The 25518-nt window shown below is 40.2% G+C and overlaps 1 protein-coding gene and 1 long non-coding RNA gene across 7 annotated transcripts; both read left to right on the top strand.

The window, feature by feature from the left end:
* The first annotated feature begins 14172 nt into the window (after positions 1 to 14172).
* On the top strand, positions 14173 to 25035 carry tpm1 (tropomyosin 1 (alpha)). Of its 6 annotated transcripts, none has more exons than XM_034685223.1 (9): positions 14173 to 14421; positions 15085 to 15210; positions 18262 to 18395; positions 18742 to 18859; positions 19098 to 19168; positions 19958 to 20033; positions 20255 to 20317; positions 20416 to 20485; positions 24176 to 25035. In XM_034685223.1, the coding sequence occupies exons 1-9, from the start codon at positions 14308 to 14310 to the stop codon at positions 24256 to 24258; spliced, it is 855 nt and encodes a 284-aa protein (XP_034541114.1). In that variant the 5' UTR covers positions 14173 to 14307; the 3' UTR covers positions 24259 to 25035. The 6 variants fall into 6 exon arrangements, with proteins under 6 accessions (XP_034541114.1, XP_034541118.1, XP_034541115.1 ...); XM_034685227.1 differs by lacking the exon at positions 24176 to 25035 and adding an exon at positions 23634 to 24148; XM_034685224.1 differs by lacking the exons at positions 15085 to 15210; positions 19958 to 20033 and adding exons at positions 14755 to 14880; positions 19388 to 19463 and having other exon boundaries at positions 14183 to 14421.
* On the top strand, positions 20492 to 22422 carry LOC117814103. Its single transcript, XR_004631509.1, has 2 exons — positions 20492 to 21108; positions 22205 to 22422. It is a non-coding gene; the product is annotated as an uncharacterized LOC117814103 (long non-coding RNA).
* Positions 25036 to 25518: the final 483 nt, after the last annotated feature.

Below are 25518 nucleotides of genomic sequence, written 5' to 3'. Positions count from 1 at the left end.
CTTACTCTGAACTTTATTTTGTCCTTTCTCACATCAGTTCATGTTGACAGAAGAGATGTCTGATAGAGGAAAGTCATCCTGCATTCTTGCCAGCAGATGTCAGTGTCGTCCTTCATAGTTCAGTTAGAAGGGTGAGAGGATGTTTGGAGAAAATGTTCTTGTAGAAGGATTGACAAAGGTAGACGGACCAAATATGGACATAGTGGATGTGCTTTTTTTTTCTCCTGCTGCTGGTTCACAGACCAGATCTTGAAGTATGCAGAGATTCCCATTTAGATGTTTTGATTCACATTAACAGTGCCGCAGCCAAAACCTGTGAAGTCTCCTCAATCGGACTTCTGTTGCTCTGCTACTGCCAATGAATCAGACCTGAACTTGAGCTTGATGTTGGTTTCTTTCTTTCATTCTGAAGCTGATCCCCTCTCTCTGCCTGCAGCATTAGCAGGCAGAGTGTGTAAAGGATGGTTAGAGGTGGCCGGCACAATACACTGAGTCCTTCTAATGAACACCATATTTGGTTGCCTGAGTGTTTTGGTCTCATGCAAGGCCAGGTCACACAGTGTAGAGGGGGGAAACCGAAGCCATGTGTTTAACTGGGAGTGTCCATCTATTTCTCAGCTTTTCTCCCCCTTCAGAGCAGGAGGAAGTTAGTCTGGTTAGCTTTGGCACTTGTATAGAGCTATCAAAACCTAAGTAGATGAATAATGCAAAGCAGAGACAAGGTCAGATTGAGTTTATTCCCTTATAGTCCTGAGCTTCTTGTTTTCAGAGTAATATCTTTTATAGCTGGGATATTTCAATTTTATTGTCAGGATTTTTTTTTCTTAAGAATCCCATTTTGCAGAAGAGGCATCATGGATGGATGGGGTAAAATGTTGAAAAAATATGTGGTTTCCAGTGGTGGACAAAGAACAAGGCTTCATTACTTCAGTCAAAGTATAGATCCTCTATGTCAAAGATTACTCCAATACAAGTGAAAGTTTCTCTCAGATCTTTACTTGAGTTAAAGTACTGAAGTAATTGCTTATAAAAACACTTAAGTATTCAAAGTACTTTTTAAAATATCTCAAAACTTTGTATTTTCACAAAGCATGAATGCAGTCAAGAATATATAGGAGTACATTCAGCTACGTTCTGTTTATCAGAAAACATTATTTCATATCTAAAAAGTATACCATGAAATATAAACGGTGACTAAGTTCCTCCAAGCACAGACAAGTTTAAAATGTTAATCTGGAATAAAACAAGTGTGTTCGCAACAGACCTTGACATGCTTTCTCAGGTTAGATGGTGATGTTTTGGAGGCTGTGATGAAGTTTGTGTGGTAAACAGATCACTGATTTACAACAATACCAATCATTCTTATTTCAAAAACCTCAAACGTGGGTTTAAAATATGGCCGTGGTGCTCAGGTAGAGAATCATCATCCTTCTCGTCCGTAGCCATCATCACCACGACTAAATGAAAGGACTGATCTGGATTACGTTTGGTCTGCATTTGCTCTAAGCTCAACCGAGGTACGGCTACACTATTTAGACAAACCAAACACAAGTACATGAACATTTTACTGTCTTAGGGATTCAGATTTCAGAAAAGAGAAGGAAATTCATGAGCTCAAATTCAAAGCAAAATTCAAAGCAAAAGTAGTGAGTAACTAGAGCACTGACAGAAATGTAGTGGAGTCAAAATTACAATAATTGTCTTCTGAATGTAGTGGAGTAAAAGTAATTAGTTCCCCAAAAAATAATACTCAAGTAAAGTACAGATACTCAAAAAATGTACTTAAGTACTGTACTCAAGTAAATTTACTCTACTGTCCAACACTGGTGGTTTCTCATGTAATCAATCACCTCTGTTAATTTCCACCTTTTTAAAAAAAAATTCTACATGACAAACACTTCATTTTACACGTCCCTTTTCTGCACAAGGTTTGATGTCTGATTTATCACAGCGTGAGGCATCTTATTAAGCTCCTCATCCCAACAGACTTTTTAAGACGTTTCTTTTTCAGTCACATAACACACACATGAGCATTAGCATAAACAGTGAACATCCCTGGCACCCTTGATGTCTTAAATTTGATTTGTTGGAAGGTTTGTTTTGTGGTCACAGTGACTTGCGCCATGCCTAATCCAAGCAGCCTGGCAGTTATTAAGTTCAGGCTTTGTTCCTGGCTCAGGTTCAGTAAAAGTGAGGCTGTTATCCTGTAGATAAACCAAATGACAGAGTCAGCCTACACTTCCATCTTTAAAGCAAGTTAGGTTGAATTAGCCATCGCAGCCCAACTATAAAGACTCCACTTTGCTGATTTTGATCTTTTAAATATGCATGTTTTATATATCTTCTGTTTCTGTGTACTCAGAGGTGATGCTGTGCAGTAATGGAGTCCTGTCTTGTGCTAAAAACAACATCAGTGAAACTGAGAGTTGTCACACTTGTAAGTTATGTTGCCAGTTTTAGAATGTTAATAATATTCCTCAAAATATCAGAGTTTATCCTATCTTTAATTTGATTTTGGGAGGACTCCTTTTGTGGTTACATTGCCAGAGTAAACAATGTTGAAATCTTTCTTTATTTGGAAACACCTGTGTGAATCTAAGAATTGAAGAAACCTCACATGAACTGACTGCATTTGCTGAATGTGGTTTTTCTTTCTTGGAACGTAAATCTTGTACTGCTAAAAATGTAAAACTCTAAGAGAGTACCATGAGCTTTTACTGCAGAGAGAAGACGGTGAAACTGCCCTGAGACATTTTCAGCGTTTCTAGAGAAAAGCTATGGAAGAGGAAGTGAGGTTTGGAAAAAATGCACATCAGGAAAGGCTTAAGAGTTTTGGGCTGGGTCATTTGTCCAATGCATGCTACTGAAATACTCACTTTTTTCACTGACAACATCTTAGAGTAGCAGTGTATTTCTCTCTTAGATCTAATCTGTGAACAAAAAGATTTATTTATAAACCTTTGGTGATTTAAAAGTTTTAAATCTGTGTCCCTTTTCTTTCTTGATGCAGTTCCAATGCCCATTGTCAAACATGTTTCAGTATAGTTGAGCGAAGTGAGAGAACTGTGTGCTTTAAATGCTCAGAGAAGACTGAAGAAAGAGATGATTTTTTTCTGTAATAACTGTTGTTCATTTACACATACCAGCTCTGCCTGCTCTGAGGAGCACCGCCTCATAACATAAACCTGAGAGACAGCAGCTGATGGATCTAAGAAAGCATTTTACTCAGGTCTGGATCACATGTCCATTTTAGGTCATCAGCAGGGATCTCCCAACAAGTTGGCTCCGTAACTCATCCACTGTGCAGCCGCTTGTTCGATGAGAATAGTAAACAGAGTCTGGAGAGTTGATTCCTGTGCTGTCATAGCTCTGAACTGGTAACTGTCTCTGTGTCACGATTTTTCAGTAGAAACCTCAAATTTCACAGTAATGTTGCTTTAAATGTGTGTGCGTTTGAACTGAAATATCATCCTGAAAGAATTTTATTAGATGCAGTCAACCAATAGCAAACCACTGTGGATCTGAGTGAAATGAAAGCCATGCTTTATATGCAGAAAAAAATAGAGTGTATAGAGTATAAGAAATGGATATGGCCTCCAGGTCTAAGAGGTGCAGCCAATGTGGAAGTGCCTTAAATATGCATTACTTGGTATGGCCAGCTACAGAGTATTTCTTTGGAAAAGCTAGGGACCTTGCTCTCATTTGAATCATAACCCCAGTGAGCATTTTATCTTCTATTGGATTGAATGGTCTCAAAAACTTAATTCAAGTCCTTCACTGTGAAGGCTAACAGCTTTGCAAATAATAGTCAGATTTAGAGTACAAGTGACCTTAGAGCAGAGCATTATTTGGGATGTGGCTTCCTCTTGAGTACCAAATAGCTTCCTTGCTGAGCTGACAACCCCTCTTGTTTTTTATGTCCTAAAAGACCAGATAGCAGGCGTCTGTTGATTTCTCAGTTCATTTCATCAAAGCCTCTCAAACTATCCCTCATATCTCCAAAACTTCACCTGTGTTTTTAAATAATAAAAAACTAAACAGGATTGAATCACAAGTTCTTTTTAATGCTTTTCATTGGCTGAATTTTGTAATACCCACTGACAAACACTAATAAAAAGATGAATTTAACCCTCCTGTTATGTTCAATTCTCTGGAAAAGCAATAATGTTCCTTGGTCAATTTGAAACGGTGCATATTCAGTTATCCAAATGTGTCAGAACCCCAAAAAATCCCAATATAAATTTTTTTTAAATCTAATTTTTAACTCCATTAGTAATCATTTAAATCAATATTAAGTCCATTGGTGTTCTTTAATTCTCACAGATCATGGTTCAATGAGTATAACTCACTCGTTTTTCATTAAAATTGATGTGAAAACTGTTTTAATATACATTGGAAAGCCCTAAATATAAATACAATAGTTTTACATGACATAGATTTTTTTTTATCTTATTTTACATTTTTTTTAATTTTTTTTTTATGAAGTGATGTTAATAAATTAACACTACCTCTCTTCTGTCACATGCTGCCCAGATTTTTATGCTGAATTTAGTTGGTTTGAAAGGCATATATTCCCTATTATAGACTTTAAAAAGACAACATAACAGGAGGGTTAAGAAAGAATAAATAAATAACAAAATATGGAGATACAAGTTTTTTGCTTGACAGCAGTGATATGTTAATTTAGCATGCCACAGTTTGTGTGAGATACAGATGAAGCTTGCTAATTATTGCTAACATAAGCTCGACCCATAGACTTTATATTAAAATGGACGCCACATGATTTCTTCTGCTTTGAAGCTAAAAGATTTAGGGCTCCCTCTACTGACTGGCTGCAGTATAGGTCACCTCATGTTAATAGAGGTCAACTATAATATTTAAAAACATGACATAACTTTTTTCAATCATGGCTTCTGTTCTGATTTATGTCAAAGTGTTCATTTTGAAAACAAGTTTAGTTTTATTATGTATTCTATTTTTAAAAGAGCATGATTGACATCATGATTGACAGCTCTGTTGACAAATGCGGGCTCCTGCAGCAATCAGTACAGGATTAGCAGACAAGGGGGAGGGGGACTGGGGACAGAAAATGTAACACAAACGAACACAAGAGTCATTGAACATTCCAAAGCCATAAGTGTCTGCTCCAAATCAACAGCTGTGTACCAACCTGTGGGATCTTTGATGTTTTATAAGTGAGTGTGATGCGTGTTTTGGTTAGCCATGTGAATAAAGCCCTTGATGGCCCCAAAAAACACAAAGATGGTGACTTTCATTATGGGAAAGTCCTTGAATTAAAACAAAAGTTTACGTACAACTTGCTTATATCACCATTGCTATGTCAACCTCTTATACACAGTCTATGGTAAAACAACAAACACATTTGGTTCACACACTCTGGGGCTTTAACCTCTAAGGCAAATGACGAAAGAGTGATATCAAGAGAGTTAAATGACAGGAAGTGTCCCACATTCTGGTCTTATGTAACTCTACAGAAATACAGACAGAATTTACCCATTTTCATAAGAGAACAGGTGGGCGGGGCTTTTATGTGAAGTATGTGAATTACTTACAGTCACCTTTAGAGTGTCATCCTCTGTGACAGTATTTGCTATCTATTTCCTTCATGACGGCAGCGAGTCATTCGTGTAAGGAAGGCTCAGTATTTCTCAGTCAGCACTGACAGCAGGGCTATATCGGGTCTCAGCTGAGACTTAAACCTTGGGGGCTAATTTTGGACAGCTCCACAAGTAACCTCAGGAATATCTATTCTATACCATCTGACTAACATATGCTTTCCAAAAGTCAGTTTTCCCAGTGACTTTCAATGATTTTTCTCACTTTTGCTCCTGCTTGAAACCGAGTTGAGAGTGAGCTGAAGGACAGGAGGAGCCGTCTATCCCAGACTGTGCCGCCGACTGGAACTGATCTGCAGTGTCTCCTGGGATTTAAGCTGTCTAGAGTGAAATGTAACACTCCTCCATCCTGGCCCTCTGTCTTAATAAGGAAACTTTGCTCGACACTCGTTAGATGACAGGGAACATTTCTGCAGAGAGAAAGAGAGTCCTTGGGTGCTTTTCTTCTCTGGTTCTTGCGGCCTCCCCGCCCTGTGTTAAAGCTGAATAAACACCGCTCTCAGAGCTCAGCAAATTTTTCTCAACACTGATGCCAAATTTCTTGAGAGGATTTCTTGTGGGAATGTCTAAAATTATAAATAATTGTAACTAAATCGTACTACTCTGTGTAACATGGGCAGGTTGCCTTTCTGCTCTCCCTCTGGTGAGACTCAGCTGATTACTTCTGATGGATCTAGAAGGTGACAAAAACTTCTCAACATATTCCACAATGGACAAAAATGCACATGTTCTGCAATTTTAGGTACTTGCCCTTATGAGTTTTCATTTTTTATCATCTGTTTATCTTTCCAGATTTGGATTTAACATTATAAGAAAAATCTTTTTCCCTTCACAAATAGTCTTATTTACGGCTCTTGTCACATTTAAAATTTTATAATAATAATAATAATAATAATAATAATAATAATAATAATAATAATAATAACTTTATTTATATAGTGCTTTTCAAAAAAAATTACGAAGCACTTTACAAACAGTTTTAAAAAGCAGTAGGCAGTAGTTAAAATAATGTCATTATCCAGCAGAAGTAATAAAACAAGGAACAAAGCAATAAACCATAAAATCAATAAAAAGCAAGTCTAAAATAGTGAGTTTTTAAAAGCCACTTAAGTCGACAGTGTGTCCGCTTCCCTGATATCCTCCGGCAGGTCATTCCACAGCCTGGGTGCACGAACAGAAAATGCTCAATCACCCTTGGTTTTTCTGTTTGGGCATGGAATAGTTAGTAAAGACCTACCAGAGGATCTGAGGTTACATGATGGCTCGTTATGTTGATTATAGCTCCCCCAAAGGTGCATTTCCCCATGGATTTTAGAGGTATAACTTTTTGAAAACGGCTTAAGAAAAGTCCAAAACTGTATACTATGGATCTTCCAAAGCGACTCATTTCCTGGTCGTTCAATTAGAAATTGTTATTCCAACTGACTGACTAGTCTAAATGTAATAAAACACTCGGAAAACAGTCAATAGGGCACAATTTATTTAACACAGCTAAACCAAGCGGCAACCTCTGGTCTAAAAATATGAGTCCAATGCGGAAGTGCTAAAACCTGCAGTTCATCGAGGATCCGCTTGAGGCTGGCTCTGGAAGTACCGGAACCACATACACACCAATTCAAAAAAGACTTCCAATGAGAGGCACAACTTACTTGATTGACAGGCAGGAACACTGTAGCTGTTGGCTAGGAGGCTCAAATCCCGCCTCTTTACGTCACAATCACTCAACAGCAGCAATATGGCTGCCGTCGACGATTGGCCTCAAAACAGCTCTTCAGAAACAGATGGGTGACGTCACGGATCCATATTTTATACCGTCTATGAGCTAAACACATAATCCCACCATCTGTGGGTAAAGGATGTCAAACTGGTTTGTAGAGTGTGGCTAATGTTAGCAGAGCTAGCACAACCAGTCTTTGGTCCAACTTAATATCCATTAACTAGATCTAAATACCGTCATGCTACAAGATGCCATCTGTCAGCTGTGCTTGTACACATCCAGGTAGTAGAGCATTATAGTGTTATGGCAGTAGCCATTGACCAGAGCTGCAGCCCTACTTATAGGCATGTGGCTGAGCTACAGCTTAGACACAACCTATGACCAGCATTTTGGGCCAACCATAATAAGAATATTAATACTGATAATTCTGTTGCCAAATGGTGAGGGTCGCAGCAATTAATCACACATGAAGCACACATCCTCACTATGTACCAGAACATTTTCTCCTTCACTTTCTTATATAAAAAACCCTGACCTTTATTTGGTGACATATTAGAGGGGGCTTGATCCCCTGGTTTTAAAACTAACCAATCTACCTTACTGTGTGTGAACCTGTTTAAAGTTGCTCCAATGTATGCATCAACTACAAGGGGCGTTTTCCTGAGAACTGTTGCTTTTGTTTTTACCTTGACAGCCTTGTGAACTGGAGTCAAATTTCTTGTAAATTTACACAAACTTGGCTAATAGAGCTAATTCTGACTTTGTGATATGTCATACAAATTTAGCTAGTTAAACACTTTAGTTCAGTAAAAATTGAAATACAGGATTTTTTGTAACTGTAAGAATTTTTTTCTTAACTGAATGTTTAGATTATTTTTCCATCTCTTGATTTCCATTTTTTTAATGGGAATGATGCATTCTTTGGCCCTGTAGCATTACTACCATCTTAATGTACCATTTGTTGTCATCGATTGCCTCAAGGCAGGAACTAATTGGACCACACCAGGTGGGTGTCTACTTATTCCCACGTCTGTGCACTCAGACAATTGTTTAATCCAACCCTAGGTCAGGTTCAGACTCATCTCCAGCTGTGAGATGAGTCTGAACCTGGCCGGGAGACAGTCACGGCCTCTGATCAAACACGGGGTTGCAGACATGCAGGCTTTGCTGTAAGAATGCAGGTGGTGCCGAGCTGTGGGTTCCCGAGGCATTCCTCACTGCAGAGCGACCACTGTGACCCAGTCATAGTGAAGGCAGCTTTCAAACAGTCACTCCAGACCACAGTGGAATGTCTCATCACTGTAGATTCTCACACACGCTCCACATTATGGCTTTTCTACTGCCAAGGCATGGTCATTTTGTGGTTTGGAGTTCACTTACTTATAAACTTGGTGTAAACCTCCACTTTCTCTTTCAAACTTAGAAAAATGGAGGCAGTAAAGGTTTTGATGATCATTATCCCTCCTGAAGGAAAGCATGGAGGGATTTTGTTGTTGAGAAAACTACCATACTCCCATATAAGTGAAACATCCTCCTCCTTTCTCCATTGTTCCTATCTTCTCTACAAGCAGGGTCTGACGGACAGGACTGTAACAGGGAGAACAGTGGCTGAGCTTGAGGTGCATACCAAGAAGTTTTATAGGCCTGTGGAATGGAAAGAAATATCAAGCACATCTTTGGACCTCACAAAAAGCCCCCACAACTTTGCCCTCTCCTCTGTCTCCTCTACCTCGCTTACACCAGAGAGCCCTTATATGGACACATGTATGAAAGATTCTCCCTCCGCGTGCAAACACGGAAACTTCTAGCCTTGTGACATAAGGGGCTATGGACTGAAGGCAAATATTTGAAGAGGGCGATCAACAAGATGCTTGGCAGCTGTGGACTCAAAACCAGAAGAAGGAAGGAACAATTATTACAAACAGGGAGCATTTAAATTGAAGATTTAGAGAGATCTTTGAGCACCTTCTTATCCCTGAGGAGAGAATTTCAGAGCAGGACACAACTCTGATGGTTTGGAAGGAATCCCTTATCTGGAGCTGGAAGAAGTTCAAGCTGCCTGTAAACAATCATTTACTCCCTGCTTCCTTCTCTGCATGCCCTTCACTGTGTAAAAATAAACATGACCAAAGTGCAAAAACTGTTGTTCTCCTAAATTGAAGACAGATTTGTATTGCAGGATGTCCCACAGATGGACTCTTTTTTTTTTCTTGCAGTATTTGTGCTATGACATGTTGAGAATTTAATTTAACACAAGGATTCTGGCGTGGCATCCTGCATGAATTTCAAATGAATCGTGACAGTTCCCCCCCAAATGCTTTCCCTCTCCTCCCCTCTTTTTTCGGTCTGAGCTGACTGAGCAGCATCAGATATGGCTGACATTCTTCGCCTCTCTGAGTCCCCATCTGTAGAGGGGGAATACAAACAAACAGTCTGGGAGGAGTCCTGCTGAGGCCACAAATATTCCTCCATTATCCCACATTTGTGTTTCCAGTGCTGGAAGCCTTCACTTTCGGTATTTTTACTCCACAGCTCAGTTTGTTTTCTCTCAATAAGTCACAGCTGCTTGGGCTGTGTCTTTACAATTTGTGTTCTCTTTCATTTAGAATTATGGATAACTCATATTTGACCATGTAAACAACAAGATTGGTGTACTTTTTCCATTAGACATTCACTTTAAAAAGTACCAAAGCATATTAAAGAGCTCCAGCAGAAGGATTTCAATAAACCAAATCAGACTGAAAAGTTTGTGCCCTATTCCTAGCCTGTGTGAGATTAATGCAGGTTTTTTACAGCATGAGAGATGACAGATCCTTTCATTTAACAGGAGCTACTTGTGCTGTAGCAAAACTTGGCACACAAGGCAAGCTACCCATCTTCAATGGAGCACCTGCAGCTGAAAATGTGACCTTCATGGCTCTGGAATTTGACTCAATGAATTACCAACATGGCTAAAATTCAGATTTGTAGAGACTGGTGATGCATTCTTACTTTGCAGTCATTGAAAGGAAAGTCTAAATGTATTTATAGTTCACTGACTTACATTATTAAGTGTGATTTATGCTCCTAACGACAGATTTATTCTCACTCTGGACTGTGTGAGTCAAAGTGTCACAGTCTTATGCAACTATCCATCATTTAAACTACTGTCCGTCTGTGTGTAGTGGACGTGTTTTATGTCCACCTGTGTTCACTATACCAGTTTGAGCCTATAACGACTACCAGTATGTGCCAGTGGAACAGTACAGTGAATAAAGTCAGCGGCAGTAGGCCATTGCCCAAGCTTGGGTTACAGCTTGGGTTCCTTACCCCCTCCCCCTCACTGTACCCCCTCTCCGTTTTTGCTATGCTAAATGATTATGCCCCTGCATGGAGCTATCAAATCCCATGGGTGCTGTCTGAAGGAGCCAAGGAGTTCTCTCTATATATATCTGGTTGATGTCTGCAGAAATCTTCAGATGGTATTTGACATGGAGCACGCCAGTGTAGGGCTTCTCAGAGTTTCACTCAGCGGCTGTGCGCTCAACATTTAAAGGAGCTATACCCTTTAATAATCCCTCATTGCTCTGCGACAATTACAATCATTCCAAATAAACCACAAATGATAAATTCAGGATAGTTAACTACCAGATTACTTGGTTTTGGTCAAATTTGTTCCGTTTCTAACGCATAGGCGTTGTGTTGGACGCCTCATCCACGAGGAAACCTTAAATGTCCCTCCCAGGGGTCTCCTAATGCAAACATGATTTCAGACTCTACTTAAGATCAGCTCCTCCCACAGAAGCGACTGAGGATAACCAGACATTCCTTATACATAGTGGGTTGTCACTGTAGGCCTAACAGATTAACTAATGCAGCGTTGAAGTATTAGTGCTAAAGCCCCTGTCAAACTTCTTTTGGTAGGAGGACAAACTGTGCCAACTTAAGGTCAGAAAGTTAAAGCGATGAAAGTTTGCGAGTTCAGGGGCTTAATTTCCTCTTTTATATATCCTCTTTTTTTACACCCTTTTACATCAATATTTACTCATTTTCTCTTCATAAATACATTTGTAGCCCCAGAGTTGTCTCATGTTTTTATGCCATTCTGTAAACCATAATTTTTATAACCTTGTTTATAACTGTGGCTGCCATATAAAACTCAAGCAAAGATAATGATAGCGTAGTGAATGTGAGTATGATTTTATACTCACTTCTGCACCTGGTCGCTCAGCTGTCGCTTCATGAAGACAACTGAATCAGGATAGAGAGGAGATTGGGATTCCAACATGTTAGAGAATCTCTGATCTGGCCTGGAAATGGGCAACTGTTGCCTACTGTAAGAGTGTGCTGAAATTCTCAGCGAAGTTGCACCACATCCGTCAGCTGTTTGGGGATGAGTATTGAGATTCTTGGCCTCTCCTGAGGACAATAAACTCTTCACTAATGTGACTGTTTAGACTTGGACAGAAATCACAATAGCAAATGTCCACTATATCAATATGAGATCAATTCTATTTATGTAAGTTAATTCCCTTTTCAATATATGCTCCATGCACCAGTTCCAAGTCAAATTCTACAAATGTAAACTTAAGAGCATAGGCTTTAGTGTTTTTTAGTTGCTTTCATCATCTGCTTTGGTTGGAGGCTTCTGGGGCCTTGAAAAGCAGATCTTTTTTTCCCCAAAGAGCATAAAATTATACGTCTGAAGTGGCCTTGAAAAAGAATCTTTCTGTTGCTGTGGCAGCCTCAGATCACCACAGCCTAAAACTGGTCTCCAGTATTTAAAGAGTTTGCCTCTGCTTTGCTTTAAGCACATAAAATGTAGAAAAGAAAAGAAAAAGTAACTGCTGCAAGTCTCTTAGCTCTCTCTTATTGTATGAGGGCCTTTAATTTTCCAATTGGATGTACATGGGAGTGCAGTGGCTTTTTAAGAACGTGTGGCCAGAGAGAGATTTGTGACTATACTTTCATCAAAGTGAATGCATTGGGCCCTGGGCTATTTTTACTGTGCCAATATGTTGAAGGAAAACATCATAATGGAGCTTCCTGTATTTTCATTCCCAGCATGCCACAGCAAATCCAATGTGCCATCATAAACCTCCCTTGAGTCCATTATGCTGTTCGAGATAATTAAGATCAAATTGCAAACAAGTATTAAAACCATGCTCTACTGTCAGCAGTAAGAACACTATGAAGGAGAGATTTGTTAATGAAAATACAGAGTAGAATACTGTGTAGACTTGATATGTATAGTATAGCAAATGTTGTATTTAAGATTAACATACTGAAAGCTACGAGAAGAACCTCGTAGATTTTTAATTGATGGAGGTTAAAACATTCTTAACTCACATGAACACTGAGGGAAAAGTAAGAAAATTACTTTTCTAAACTTGCATTTCAAAATTAAAAAGTATTGCCTGTGACTAATTCTGAGAGAAAAGCTGACATAGTGAGGCCCAGTATGTGAACAGTTTTTTTCATGCCAATCATAATTATACACATGCCACTCTTTAAGAACATGGGCTGGCCTGAGACTGAGAAAACACATTTCTATTACTGTACCTGTCAGTCAAAGTCTAAAACAAGGCAGCTTTCTAAAAATACCTTATATTCATTTGTCACATGTCAGAAACTGTGACCACCACTCCCCTATGTTATTAATCTTTGATCACCATAGTCTCTGGACAGAGTACATTAACAAATCTACAAGGCGTAGCAACAATAATTTATAAAACAGACCAAAGTCAGGGCAAGACTAGGATTATTTTTGGGGTCATATCTAATAGCATTGGACCTTGGACTCTTGGCACAGAGCCCCGGATCTATATTACAGACCAAGGCAGGTGCAGGAAAGAGAAGGAGACGCTAAAAATACCCTTGAGAATCTCTGTGAAGACACTTGGTGTGTCCTCAGTTGCTGGAGTTTGTACTTAAGCTGTCCATTTGAACATGTATTTATACAGAATTAACAGAATATTTTTTCACAGAATATAAACCGCTTTCCCCAATTTAAAGGTTCTAATAAATGTGTGTATAAAGATATGATCTTAAAGTGTTTTTTCGGGTTGTTACCATTTCTGAAATTCCAAGTCAATCAGCAGCTTGGCTGCAATAATTGAAGTATTAAACTACTCGGCCTGGCCTGTGCTGGCCCCTGTGCTGCCTCAGTCACATCACGCATCAACAGTTTACTGGGAGGATATCTGATCCATTATCAGGTAAACACTTCCCTGTTTGAGCCCCCGGACTGTGAACAATTGCCCCTAGGGCTTGCTAGGCTTACCGAAAGTATCTCCCCTCAGACAGCACACTTGGTTTGAGCTTCTGCAACTTCTCCCAGAGGCTCTCACACTCACCTACCCACACAAACTGAAAAACACACCCATACACACTCACACTCAGACAGACACAGAGGGGCCTCAGAGTGTAATTGCAGCTGTCTGTGGGCCCACTCTCAGCCTGTCACAGGTGGAAAAAAGAGACATATAAGAAAACTGTCTCAGAGTAAAGTACAAAATATCTCATAAGGAGCAAACGCTCCAGATCTCTATGACATAGGAAGTGGGGAAAACTTAAAATACATTCTGTGAAGAAGTTTAATGATTAAATAGTCATCCATGAATGTAATGGCTTCTGTTTCATTAACATGAAGAAGCCTTCCTGTGGGAGCTGCCTGCTTGTCCATCACAGCCCATATACAGGCGTCAAATGTCAAATGTTTGGGAGCGACGAATCACTGAGCAGATTCTTAAATAACGCCCGGGCAGCCGCACACGCCTCCTACCAAAAAAGTATTGGATGTCCAAAGGAATCTGGTCTCCCCCCTCTTGGAAGTACATATTTGACAGGGCACAGGAAGGCAGAGCTTGCACTCCAGCTTAGCGTTCAGTTAGGCACAGACGCCCTAAGCCCCTCTCCTCTCCTTGATTTTCATTTGGACGTTTTGTCGGTTCAGCCGAAAAGAAAGAAGCAGCCATGGACGCCATCAAGAAGAAGATGCAGATGCTCAAGCTCGACAAGGAGAATGCCTTGGACAGAGCTGAGCAGGCCGAGTCAGACAAGAAAGCAGCTGAGGACAGAAGCAAACAGGTCGGCTGAGCTTTTTGTTTTGTTTTTTTTGTCTTTTGGAAAAAATCCAAAGATAGAAAAGCAGGAATTCCAGAAGCAGATTAAAGCTGCTCTTTTTAATGGATCATCTCCTAATTGCGGATTAATTACTTTGATGGATAAACTCGAATAAGGATTTATTGATTTTTTTCACCTATCAACTGTTTCGGCATTTGGTGATGTAAATATAGCCTAGAGTTAATGTGGATAATAAAATTGTGGATAAGAGAGGATAATGTTTGATGATAAGATAAATTATTGCATGTTTATTTCATATTCTGTTTAACTTTGAATGTCTTCTACATGCATGTGTAGTTAGAGGACGAAATGAGAGAGTTGGAAAAGAAATTGCGTGGTTCTGAAGACGAAAGAGATAAAGTGTTTGAGGAGTTCCAAACTGCTGAAGAAAAGTTGCTGACTGCTGAGGAGTCCGCCACTAAGGTATCTCATCCTTTCGTGCACGAGTTTCCCTAACTTTATCTCTTTTCTCTCTCTTCCTCCTGTCCTGTCCTGTCCTGTGCTGTCCTCTCCTGTCTTGTGTGTCTGTCTCTGTACGCGCTTTGCGCCTTTGCGCGCTCACGCACCTCCATCTCCTCACCACGCTGATCACTTCTGAAACCTTCTGCGCACTGAAACTCACCTCAGCTTGAGGACGATTTGGTAGCTCTGCAGAAGAAGCTCAAGGGAACTGAGGATGAGTTGGACAAGTACTCCGAGGCTCTTAAAGACGCCCAGGAGAAGCTTGAGCTTGCCGAGAAGAAAGCCACAGATGTAAGTAAGGAAGGGATTCACCAAGGCACCACTCCTGCACCAGTCTGCCTCACGTGTTTCTTTCTTTCAGCACTGTGAATGTAAAACGACATTTTCATACAACAGAAATGAAGCTACATCTCGAATATGATCAAAATAACAAACTTATTTCATAAAAGATTACATGCACAACCACCTACAAGTCTGCCCAAAGAATGCCTCCATTTCAAACTGATTTAAATATTATTCAATTATGCAAACTCATAGCATTTATACTTTAGAGAGACAACAAAAGTGTTTTAATGCCCTCATGTTGCTGAGTAGCTTATATCCCCTCCCGAAGAAGTCTTTTTTTAAGTGTAAAAGAGTGAAGAAGACTAATGTGCAATGTCCCTTAGAGCACAGAGCGCGAGCGTCTGGATAAATATAGCCCACTGCTTTATATGGTCAAGATAGAGCTCACATCTGCAGGCTGTGCTCTCTGCTTACCACAGGGAAAAACACAGTTTCCCATCAGCGAGGACTCAGGCTGGGCACTCATTAGAAAAATAAACACATTTATCACTTTGGACAAATTAATTATATTTTGCTATAAGCTGATGCTTTAAGTGCTTTTGAAAAGATTAATATCACCCAGGGAAACTATGTAGAGAATTTAGATTTTAGGTATTTAATGGTCACGACCTGCTCGAGGAAAAAAAAAAAACCACACTATTATTCCCCATAAACAAATTTCTCTCCATGATAAACAGCCCGGTTCATGACCCAGTCAAAGTCGAGTTGAAGTGGGGACACTTTGTTCTCATGAGTCGATCAGACAATCCAATTTAAGTGTTGCCTATAAGTTTCGTCCAGGAAAACTAGTTGTAATAATCCTTTAATTGGATTTCTCCGGGGAGTTAGGCCCTATTGAGTCTCTTTATAGTCTGCTGAGTTTTAGCTTATCACACTTGATGCTGTAGGCTGAATCCCCTTTTGAAACGTTTTGGTGTGGCTTAAATGCGGATATGAACTCAAATACTAGACTATTTATTGTTTTGTGACCTTTTTTTCAGAGTCCAAAAGTAGCCTTGCTTCCAGTAACAACTCATTGAATAGCCTGTGCTCTCCGTGTGGTTCAGTGCCTCATGTACTGCTCCCAGTTGACCCGCAGAGTGCGCTGTGGCTCAGCTAGTTGTCTACACCGGTGAAGACTGCTCTGCACAATATACTGACTTGAGTCCGTAATTTTAATTAAAAATAAACATAGATATTTTTTATGGAGTACATTTCACTTTTCAACATGAAATATTACAGTGCAGGACGTTTCCAAAATTCAACACTTCCTAAAAACCTCGCAGAAACCGCTCATTTAAACTCTATTTTGAAATCAGTGGTACTTCCTGGAGAAACGACATGGCAATGCTGTGCGTCTCCGGATAGCTCGACGCGCACCGCTCAGCCTATCTTCACGCAGCCCTTCATCACAACCCTAGGACGTCATCTCGCTGCTTGACAATTTCTGGGGGGGAATTTAGCAGCAGCTTTTTTTTTTGTACATTTTGTATAAATAGTTTTTGTATCTAAACAAAAAAATGGCCGGAGCTACATCGCTAGATGCTGTGAAAAGAAAAATAAAATCCTTACAAGTGCAGGCAGACGGTGCTGAAGAAAAAGCCGAGACATTACAGAAGGAGTTGCTGGTTCACAAGGAAGCAAGGGATAAAGTAAGCATTTACAACTCACACATGAGCTGAGGAATCAGGCTACATATCCTCTTCTTTTTGTGTACATGTGCTGCGTAAAAGGGGGGAGGAAGCTTGAATTTGATACACCGTGAAATAGTCAGATTGCTCCACGCTGAGCCGTACACGGCTCCATGCTGTGCCAACACTAAATACTCTTACTGAGGTTTTGGGTAGCCTGCTGCTAGCTAAGAGCTTATTATAATAGGTACCGTTAGGCCGCTGATGCTCAAGTCAAAAGAGCAGAACTACCGTGGTTATTGTGTTGCCTCATCTCCATACTTTGTTACACTTGCTTCTCAGTTGATGCTCTTTGCTGGAACGGAAGTATTCAACATGCTTTTCAGGTAGTTCCGCTATTTTCTTGACAAAGACACACAGTGCAGAACATTTGGTTAAACCATTTTCAGCAACCAGGAAATTACCAGGCAACATGTAAGGTGCCATTACTCGCAGTTAGCGTTTGCTCTTTGACTTGCCCATATAAGGACAATAGGGTTTTCACAAGTGTGAGCACTACAGACGGGAAATAAATCTTTGTGCAGAGGCTTAAAGCGCTCAGAGTCTATCTCAGGCTCAGTCAGACGGTTTGTAATTAATGTTAATCAACCGTGAGGAGCTTTAAATGGAGTTGAAAGCAGCATCGCACCAGTTTGTAGCTTATTAGTAGTAACTTCCTTGTCATGCTACACTACCTCAAATGCACTTTGGTCTAACACTGCCCTTTCTTTCACATGACCTGCAGGGGAGTCAGGGCCAACCCAGGAGTGTAGTTGTAGCCTGTTTTCAGTCTGCATTTCAAAGACAATGCAAATCTCACCAGGAAGTAGAAGTAGCCACAGGTTTGAATACTCCTTCGAAAATGCGTAGCTGTTTTGTTCAGTCAAAACTTATGCAGTCATAAGATATCCTGTTTCAAACAATGAAAGACCAAATGTTGTAATTTAAAGTACACTTTAATGTCTCCCAAAGTATCCAGGGAGTCTTCTCTTGTAAGCATTCATTTACAGTAAATAGTCTCAGGGCCTTTGACTCCAACCTTGTTAATGGTCTCTCAGGGGCCTGGTAATGAGGCAGGGTATTAGACCTGCTGTCAACCTGGGACATTGTTATCATTATACATAGTCAACGAGGAGCACAGGAAAGCCTCCTGGAAAACAGTTTTGTTTCACAAATTCCTAACAACTTTAGAGGGCATCATTAAAACCCCTGCACAAAAAAGAAAACCACCATTTCCTCTACATTCTTTGGGCCGACATGTATGTGTGCGTTTGCATGATGTCTAGGTTTTGTGTTAAAAGACGTTGACTTCCACATCTCTCCTGACCTGCTCTTCTTCTCTCCTCAGGCTGAGGCAGATGTCGCTTCTCTTAACAGACGTATCCAGCTGGTTGAGGAGGAGTTGGATCGTGCTCAGGAGCGTCTGGCAACTGCCCTGACCAAGCTGGAGGAGGCTGAGAAGGCTGCTGATGAGAGCGAGAGGTGGGTTCTGATGAGCAGGACAGACTCAGACTCTCTGATCTCTGCAATGTCGCTCTGTTGCTGCACAGAACAGGTGGCAGGGTTGTGCGTCCATCCCTTTGTATGGGGTACAACCAGATTGTCTGTGCTGAGGGTCTGAATGTGTATAATCAGACATGTCCTTACATCCCAAAACTGTATATTTGGCCCGATTAATATAAAAATGATAATCCATTCTCCTTAGAACACTAAATTAAAATTTAAAAGTGAACACTTGTGGGCATCAGACATGTGTGTCCTCAGACTTTCTGCCAGGTCTCAGATCTTGGTTCCTGACGTCCTTTGACTGTTTGTGTTTTTCTTACAGAGGCATGAAGGTCATTGAGAACAGGGCCATGAAGGACGAGGAGAAGATGGAGCTGCAGGAGATCCAGCTCAAGGAGGCCAAGCACATCGCTGAGGAGGCTGACCGCAAATATGAGGAGGCGAGTTTATCAGGATCTGGCAACCCGCCTAAAAAAAATCGGCCAAAACAAATGCAGTCACTTAGTGCAATAGGTCTTTCTATATCTGTTCTATATAGCATTTAATTTACACTTAAAGGGCCATTAAGGTATTTTTTACTCATCAATCAGCACCTGAGTGTGCAGTCGTTGTAGTTGTAGTTGTAGTTGTAGTTGAGTATTTGTTGCATTGTAACACTTTGTTCTGCTGCACCTAAAGGTCGCCCGTAAACTGGTCATCATTGAGGGTGATCTTGAGCGTACAGAGGAGCGTGCTGAGCTCACAGAAGGGTAAGTTTCAGCTTTTTTGTACTCTACGTGTGCACTTACTCTTGCATGCATGCTGTTATGTCACCAGCCTTAGCTTTAAGCACTAACATACAAAGTATTGGACTTGTTTCTATTTGAACAGTGTGTGTCTTGTGTTCTTACTGTACATGCCGGTTATTTGCATGCTCTCCATGGTTTCAATGGCCTTTGCTTGCACGTGTGCGCTGCACCCACCCACAGACGGGCTCGGAAAGCGGAGCAGGATCTAGGGCTGTTGGAGCAAAGCATGAAATCACTAAGCTCAACAGTCATTCAGGTACTGCAAACTAAAACCTAACGTCTTTGATACGTGTGTCTCCCCTCTTTGGTTCATGCTGCAGAGGGATGCCTCTGCTTTGCTTGCTATGTTCGTTCTTTTTTCTTCTGTTTCGTTCTTTTATTCTGGGTATTTTAGACTCTTTCACACCTCTAACAAGGCAGTAACTGTGCAGGAATAACACAGCATGAAGCATGATGTTAAAATGTGGAATTACCACTCACCAAATTATTTAATTTAACCATAACCCACTATGTTTTGTGTGATTTCAACACTAACACTGCTAATGTCACATTCCTGCTCTGTTAAGTCACTTTGAAGGTACTTGGGGTTCCCTCATGGTTTAATCCCTGTAGTTCTTATTTATTTTGTTTCCTCTCTCCCCCTTTCCTCCCTCTACCTGTTTTGTGTCCACCTCTGGTTCTATCCATCCTGGTTTCCCTCCTTCCCCTTCTTCCTCTTTGCGACTTTACCCCTTTTGTCTAAAACACCAGCAAATGCTCTGAACTTGAGGAAGAGTTGAAAACTGTGACCAACAACCTGAAGTCACTGGAGGCCCAGGCTGAGAAGGTAAGAGTGACTTTCTGGCAGAGTGCATGCTGTCAAATCCCTCAGCTCCCCATTAGACTGTGTGGAAGAGAAGCAGACAAGCCTGGGGAACCCTATCTCTATATTTCAGTTTCATTTCATACTTCTGATCTGTTTGAATGTATGAAAACATGTCTTTATGATGTCTAAAGATTGCTTCCATGCACATGTGTTTGACACCTGTCATTGCTTTCGTCCTACAGTACTCACAGAAGGAGGACAAATACGAGGAGGAGATCAAGGTCCTCACCGACAAGCTGAAGGAGGTAAAGTTTCACAGGGCCTTATCTGGACTAACAGGATGACTTTAACAGGTTGAAGGTCTGGCGTTGGACTAACTCTTAAATCTGTCTCTGTGTCACAGGCTGAGACTCGTGCTGAGTTCGCTGAGAGATCAGTAGCCAAGCTTGAGAAGACCATTGATGACTTGGAAGGTATGATTTTTTGGCCCACACTCCAGAAAGCTTTACTGGTTATCTTGAACCAGTTAATATGTCAGTGGTGGTACTGGTATGATACTGGTATGATACTTTGATCTAAATATCTTCATCTCATTCTTACTTTTCTTTATAGCTTTATTTCTGTTTCCCTCTCAGTCTTCTGACGGTTCTCTTTCAGACAGCATCTTACTTTGGTTGAGAACTCTTTATCTGTAGAGTCTAGTTGTTTGGTTTTTGAGTTACAGACAGGAAAGAATAGCTCTAATGTCTATCATGTATGGGGCCTGCATATTTATTTCAAGTTTAAGGAGTGAGGATCTGTACTCCACTTTCTTTTTAAACTCCATTCCATCTTTTTCTGGTATAACTCTGTTTTCCTCTTTTCCCCATCTCCAATTTCTATCTGTCCCCTCCTCCTGTCTTGTCAATGGTCTGGATGCTTCACCCTTCACCTCCTTGCCATGTGCTCCGTCACCTTTGCTCTCTTTCAATGCAACCTACCATCCCCCCCACCAACAAATCCCCGGCCCACCAATAGATGAGTTGTATGCTCAGAAACTGAAGTACAAGGCCATCAGCGAGGAGCTGGACCACGCCCTCAACGACATGACTTCCATGTAATTTTCTGCTTTTCTGTGCCTGCTTGTGATGCTGCCATGCCCCCGTTGCACCCCACCTCCCTTTATATATTTCCTCGTAAACAACCAGAGCTATTTCTGGGTAAAGGTGAAAAGTTGAGATGAGCAGGATTTTTTGTTTATGCCGGCATGTGAAAGCTTCACTGCTCTTTAAGGACAAATTTACGTTAGTCTGACATTTATTTGGACTCTGGACCCCACATGACATCAGGCTGTGACATTTAACTGATACACCTGATCACCTTTCGTAAGCTAACTTATGATAATGAATCAAAGTTTACAAAGTTTTGTCTTTGTCACGCTACAGTTAATCATTTTACGCAGCTACAAATCCATACAAGACCTCAACCTTTTGCATCTTGATGGTTCTCATCTTATGCCGTCTTCATCTTGAGAAAACGTTTAGGATTTTGTGCAAAGAGGTCACTGGAATCAACACAGACAGGAAACCCCCTTACAGTGCCTTTAAGTAGTGTCATGCAGGAACAAAACTCAGCAGTAGTCCCTGCTGAAGTCTCAGCTTAAGCTGATTGTGTTGACTTTTTTTATTAAGTCAGTTTTTCCATTTTTGTAGTTGTCTTATCTAAAAGTCCTGTTCTCACATGATATTTAGACATTCTCACTAATGCATGCAAGTCCTCCATTCAGTGAATCTGACTCACTTACCTAACCTGAAGTTCTTTGTTTTTCTTCTAACATGGTCTAAATCTTTTGAGGTGTGTTTGTGAGATTCCACTTTTACTTAGTCGTCATGAAGGTTTAAGTTTGTCTGCCAGCCCCTAGTTTTACGAAACAAGTGTCCCCCCCCCCCCTCCATCGAAACATGACTGAATGTTTCAGCACTTCTCTGTGCTTTTAAAGCAGAAAGGTCCTCATAGGGAGCATCTCCTCGGTCCTCCAGTTTGTGATTGTCAGTGTGTCCTACCTCACAATGCATCTCCATTGTGAAATGTAGTTGTGTGGTTGTTGTTGCTGGTACTCGTGTGGTTCTCGTGTTTTGCGGTGCACATCTCAAGTTTTCCCTAGGTCCCAAATTGACCACCCCGGTTCACTCTACTTCTTCTTTCCCTCACAGATAAATTTTTTACACCTCATCAAAGACGTCTCCTGCCGGCTGAGCGGCATCTGTCTGCTCTCTCCAGCCTGCTATTCATTTTCCCTTCCTTTCTCTATGTCACCGCTTCCCTCACTCCTCATGTTTTCATCCTCATGACGTTAAATGCATCCCATCTCTTGTACAGAATCCTAGAATCTTTCTGCATTGTGTAAAGAATAAACACCCTTCCTTCTATGTATGCTGTATCTCTTTACTCTGTCCTTTTGTGCTCTTTTTCATGTCTATTTATTTTTAAGTGGCTCTAATAAAACCAGGAAGCCTTGATTTAAGTTATGTTTTTGATTTTGTTTCATCTCCACAAACGTAAGTTGAGCTGAACCCTGTTTTTCTTTCTTTTAACATTGTTTTGTGTAGCTGAGATATTAGGAATATCACAGTAGTGCTTTAAGCACAGACACTTAGAAAAACTACAGGTACTTCAGCGGAAGTTGAGCCGAGCTGTCTTCTCTGATGCATGCATGCACTTTTCAACATTTAGTACTAGTGACAGGACGAGCTGAAGTGAGGGATTTGAGAAGTGGAAGGAATAAGTGTTGGATTGTTAGGAGGAAGATGGAGGAGAAGTAAAGCAAAGGGTGCAACAGAGCAGGAAGTAAGATTTGTTGAGCCTCATCTGGTTGCTGGAAAAATTGGATGAAACTGCTATCGGTGATAATGACACATGGGCTTTGTATGATACACAGTATCCTGTCTTCAATTCAAATAAATGTACAATCACACATTCTGGGTGTTTTTATTACAGTTGTTTCCATACATTCAGACACAGAAAGATGAAAGGAAGTAAACGATTTTCTGATGTAGTGTTTGTTTAAGTGCAGAGCATTAGTTGAGCCATTTCCTTCAGAGATGTCCGACCAAAATTGAGCCACAAAATCAGAATATTTTCAGTTACTCGTTTTCTTATTTGTGTTGATTGGTTGTATTCAAACATGTCATAAGATGCACTTGATGGAGAATGTTTTGCTCAAAGTGGCTGATGTAGCACTCTTCATTTTTCTTGATTTTGTTGCCACACTGCCCAACTTTAAGTATTTTATTTTGAGGGTTCGGCTCTCTGCCATTCTTCTTTTAACCTTATTCCATCTGCTCATCATCCTCTGCTCTAACTCCACATTTTTCTGTCACACTTCCCCTGTGTCAGGCAAAAATCTAACAAATAGATTTCCAGAACCTTCGCTATAAACGAATAACCTGTAAAGAATTGATGACTAATAGTATGCAAAGGTTACACAGACGTTTTTTTGGTGTTTTATAAATACTTGAAAAAGCCCAGGGTGAATGATTCAGAGAAGGTAGGTGTTGAAAGGCTCTGCACTTCCTCTTTCTTCTCCTTTCCTCTGACTTCATGTCCTCTCTCTGTTTTCCAACTTGCTCTCTGACTGCAAAGATCGCCTCTTCCAGCAACTTGAGAAACACCGTCTTCTCTCTAACGAACTACGCGTGGTTTTGAATGACGACTAAGTTGTGTGAACATTGAATGTGCTTTTGAAGGTTTTTTTGTGGAAACGTGTACGACAATCAGATCTGATATATGATCCAAAGATGTTCCATTGTCCGCGTCTGACGCCTGCACTGCTTGATATTTGTGTTGCTGTTTGTGACTAGAATACAGTGAAAATCAGGGATTGCTTCATATAATATATCATATTCTAGTCGTACAATCTACATTATAAATCATAATCTCTTTTTATGGTTTGTGGTGTTTAAGAACTTTGTGTTAGCCTGTTTGCATGGTTGCTTGCATAACTCAGTGTTCTGGTGTTCAGTCAGTGTTTCTGTCAGTGAAATATGGGTCGGTCTAAGGGCATTCCAGTCTAATGAATAACCTCTGTTATGTAGCCAGCTTGATTATTAATGCAAGCTAACCTACTGACTGACTTGCATTTGCTTGTGTGAGATTAAAACTTGTTCATTTTAATGTTCTAACAGAGAAACTGTCACATGCTAAAGAAGAGAACCTCGATATGCATCAGATGCTGGACCAGACTCTAATGGAACTGAATAATTTGTGAAGGCACAGTCCAACCCCCCCACACACACTGTGGTTTTGGCTTTTTGTACTTGCACCTTGCTTAACATAAACCCCTCTCCTCGCACCATGCCCATGGTGGAGAGCAAACAGCCAGATGCTATTCCTAACGCACCGTCCTGCCTTCAGTGAGACTTGACCAAGGAGCAAAGCTAAGAGGAAGTAAAGCGTAACAATTCCCTCTGACGAAGCCTAAACTGAAAAGCAAGATCGCTTTTGCAAGCAAGATTTTATCTTGAAATGTTGTCTGCCTTTTTTCTTGTCCTAAATATAGTTTGTTCCTTTTTTTTTTGATAAGTCATCTGGTGAAATTATATTTCATGCTGTTGGTTACAAAGATTTTTTACATCTGCATTGAAGCTGATCTGGTACGTTCCATTCCACACAGATTATGCACAAACCAAAGGACAAAGTGAGGAAATGTTGCACTTAGTTAAACCTCAACATTGTGCATATTTTGCATTCTTTAAAGATAAACTATGTTTAAAAAGAGAAGTGTAAGTATACACAGGCTATGCCTGTCATCATGTATACTGGTGCTACTGTTTTGTCAGGCATTGTTTAAAAATGTATTGAATTACAATATATTCTTAGTTTTCTTTAACACTTTGGTTCAAAATTTCATCCTGTCTATTTAGTATGATTTCAGTCATCTGGTTGTGCAATGTTTTAGCATTGTATTAATGTAGATGTTTCAAGTGTTTATCATATCTGAAATGTACAAATTCTGAATTTAAATAAAAGCACGTTTTGAAAGTTTTCTAATTTGTTTGTGGTTTTATACGAAGCCTTTTTTATTCATCACAGATGTAACTCAAACTGAGAATTACATGATTGTTCTTCAAAGAGGTTCATATATGTTAATTTATCAAAACAAAAAGAGACATTTTCTTATGGTAGCTTTGTTGCATTATTTGTATTATCTTATATTATTCTTTTCTTAATCAACCCACAGTTTGACTTGCAGCTGGAGAGGAAACAGTCCTGTGTTTCATTGGTACACTTAAGCTTACTTCAGGTCAATATTAGTTCACTTCTGGAATAATCAAACCATGAAAACTACCTGACAGTCCTCAGATTAGGAAGCTACAGCAACATAACTTGCATTTGGATAAAGTATTGCTGCCTCTGTGTTTAGGAAGCCTTAGTGCTGCTTGACCTAATGTGTAATCCTAATGTTCAGTAGTTTATTTAAACTCACCTAACACTTATTTATTTAACAATAGTTCTCACTCTTGTTTAT

The sequence above is a fragment of the Notolabrus celidotus genome, chromosome 6, assembly GCF_009762535.1.
Source record: "Notolabrus celidotus isolate fNotCel1 chromosome 6, fNotCel1.pri, whole genome shotgun sequence".
Taxonomy (NCBI): domain Eukaryota; kingdom Metazoa; phylum Chordata; class Actinopteri; order Labriformes; family Labridae; genus Notolabrus; species Notolabrus celidotus.
The sequence above is the reverse complement of the archived record's forward strand: the minus strand, read 5'-3'. Positions and strand labels throughout refer to the sequence as shown.

Coding starts and splice junctions, on each gene's coding strand:
- tpm1 (XM_034685223.1), top strand. CDS start 14,308: ATGGACGCCATCAAGAAGAAGATGCAGATGCTCAAGCTCGACAAGGAG. Junction 15,211..18,261: donor CCGAGAAGAAAGCCACAGAT/GTAAGTAAGGAA, acceptor TTCTCTCCTCAG/GCTGAGGCAGATGTCGCTTC. Junction 18,860..19,097: donor CTGACCGCAAATATGAGGAG/GCGAGTTTATCA, acceptor CTGCACCTAAAG/GTCGCCCGTAAACTGGTCAT.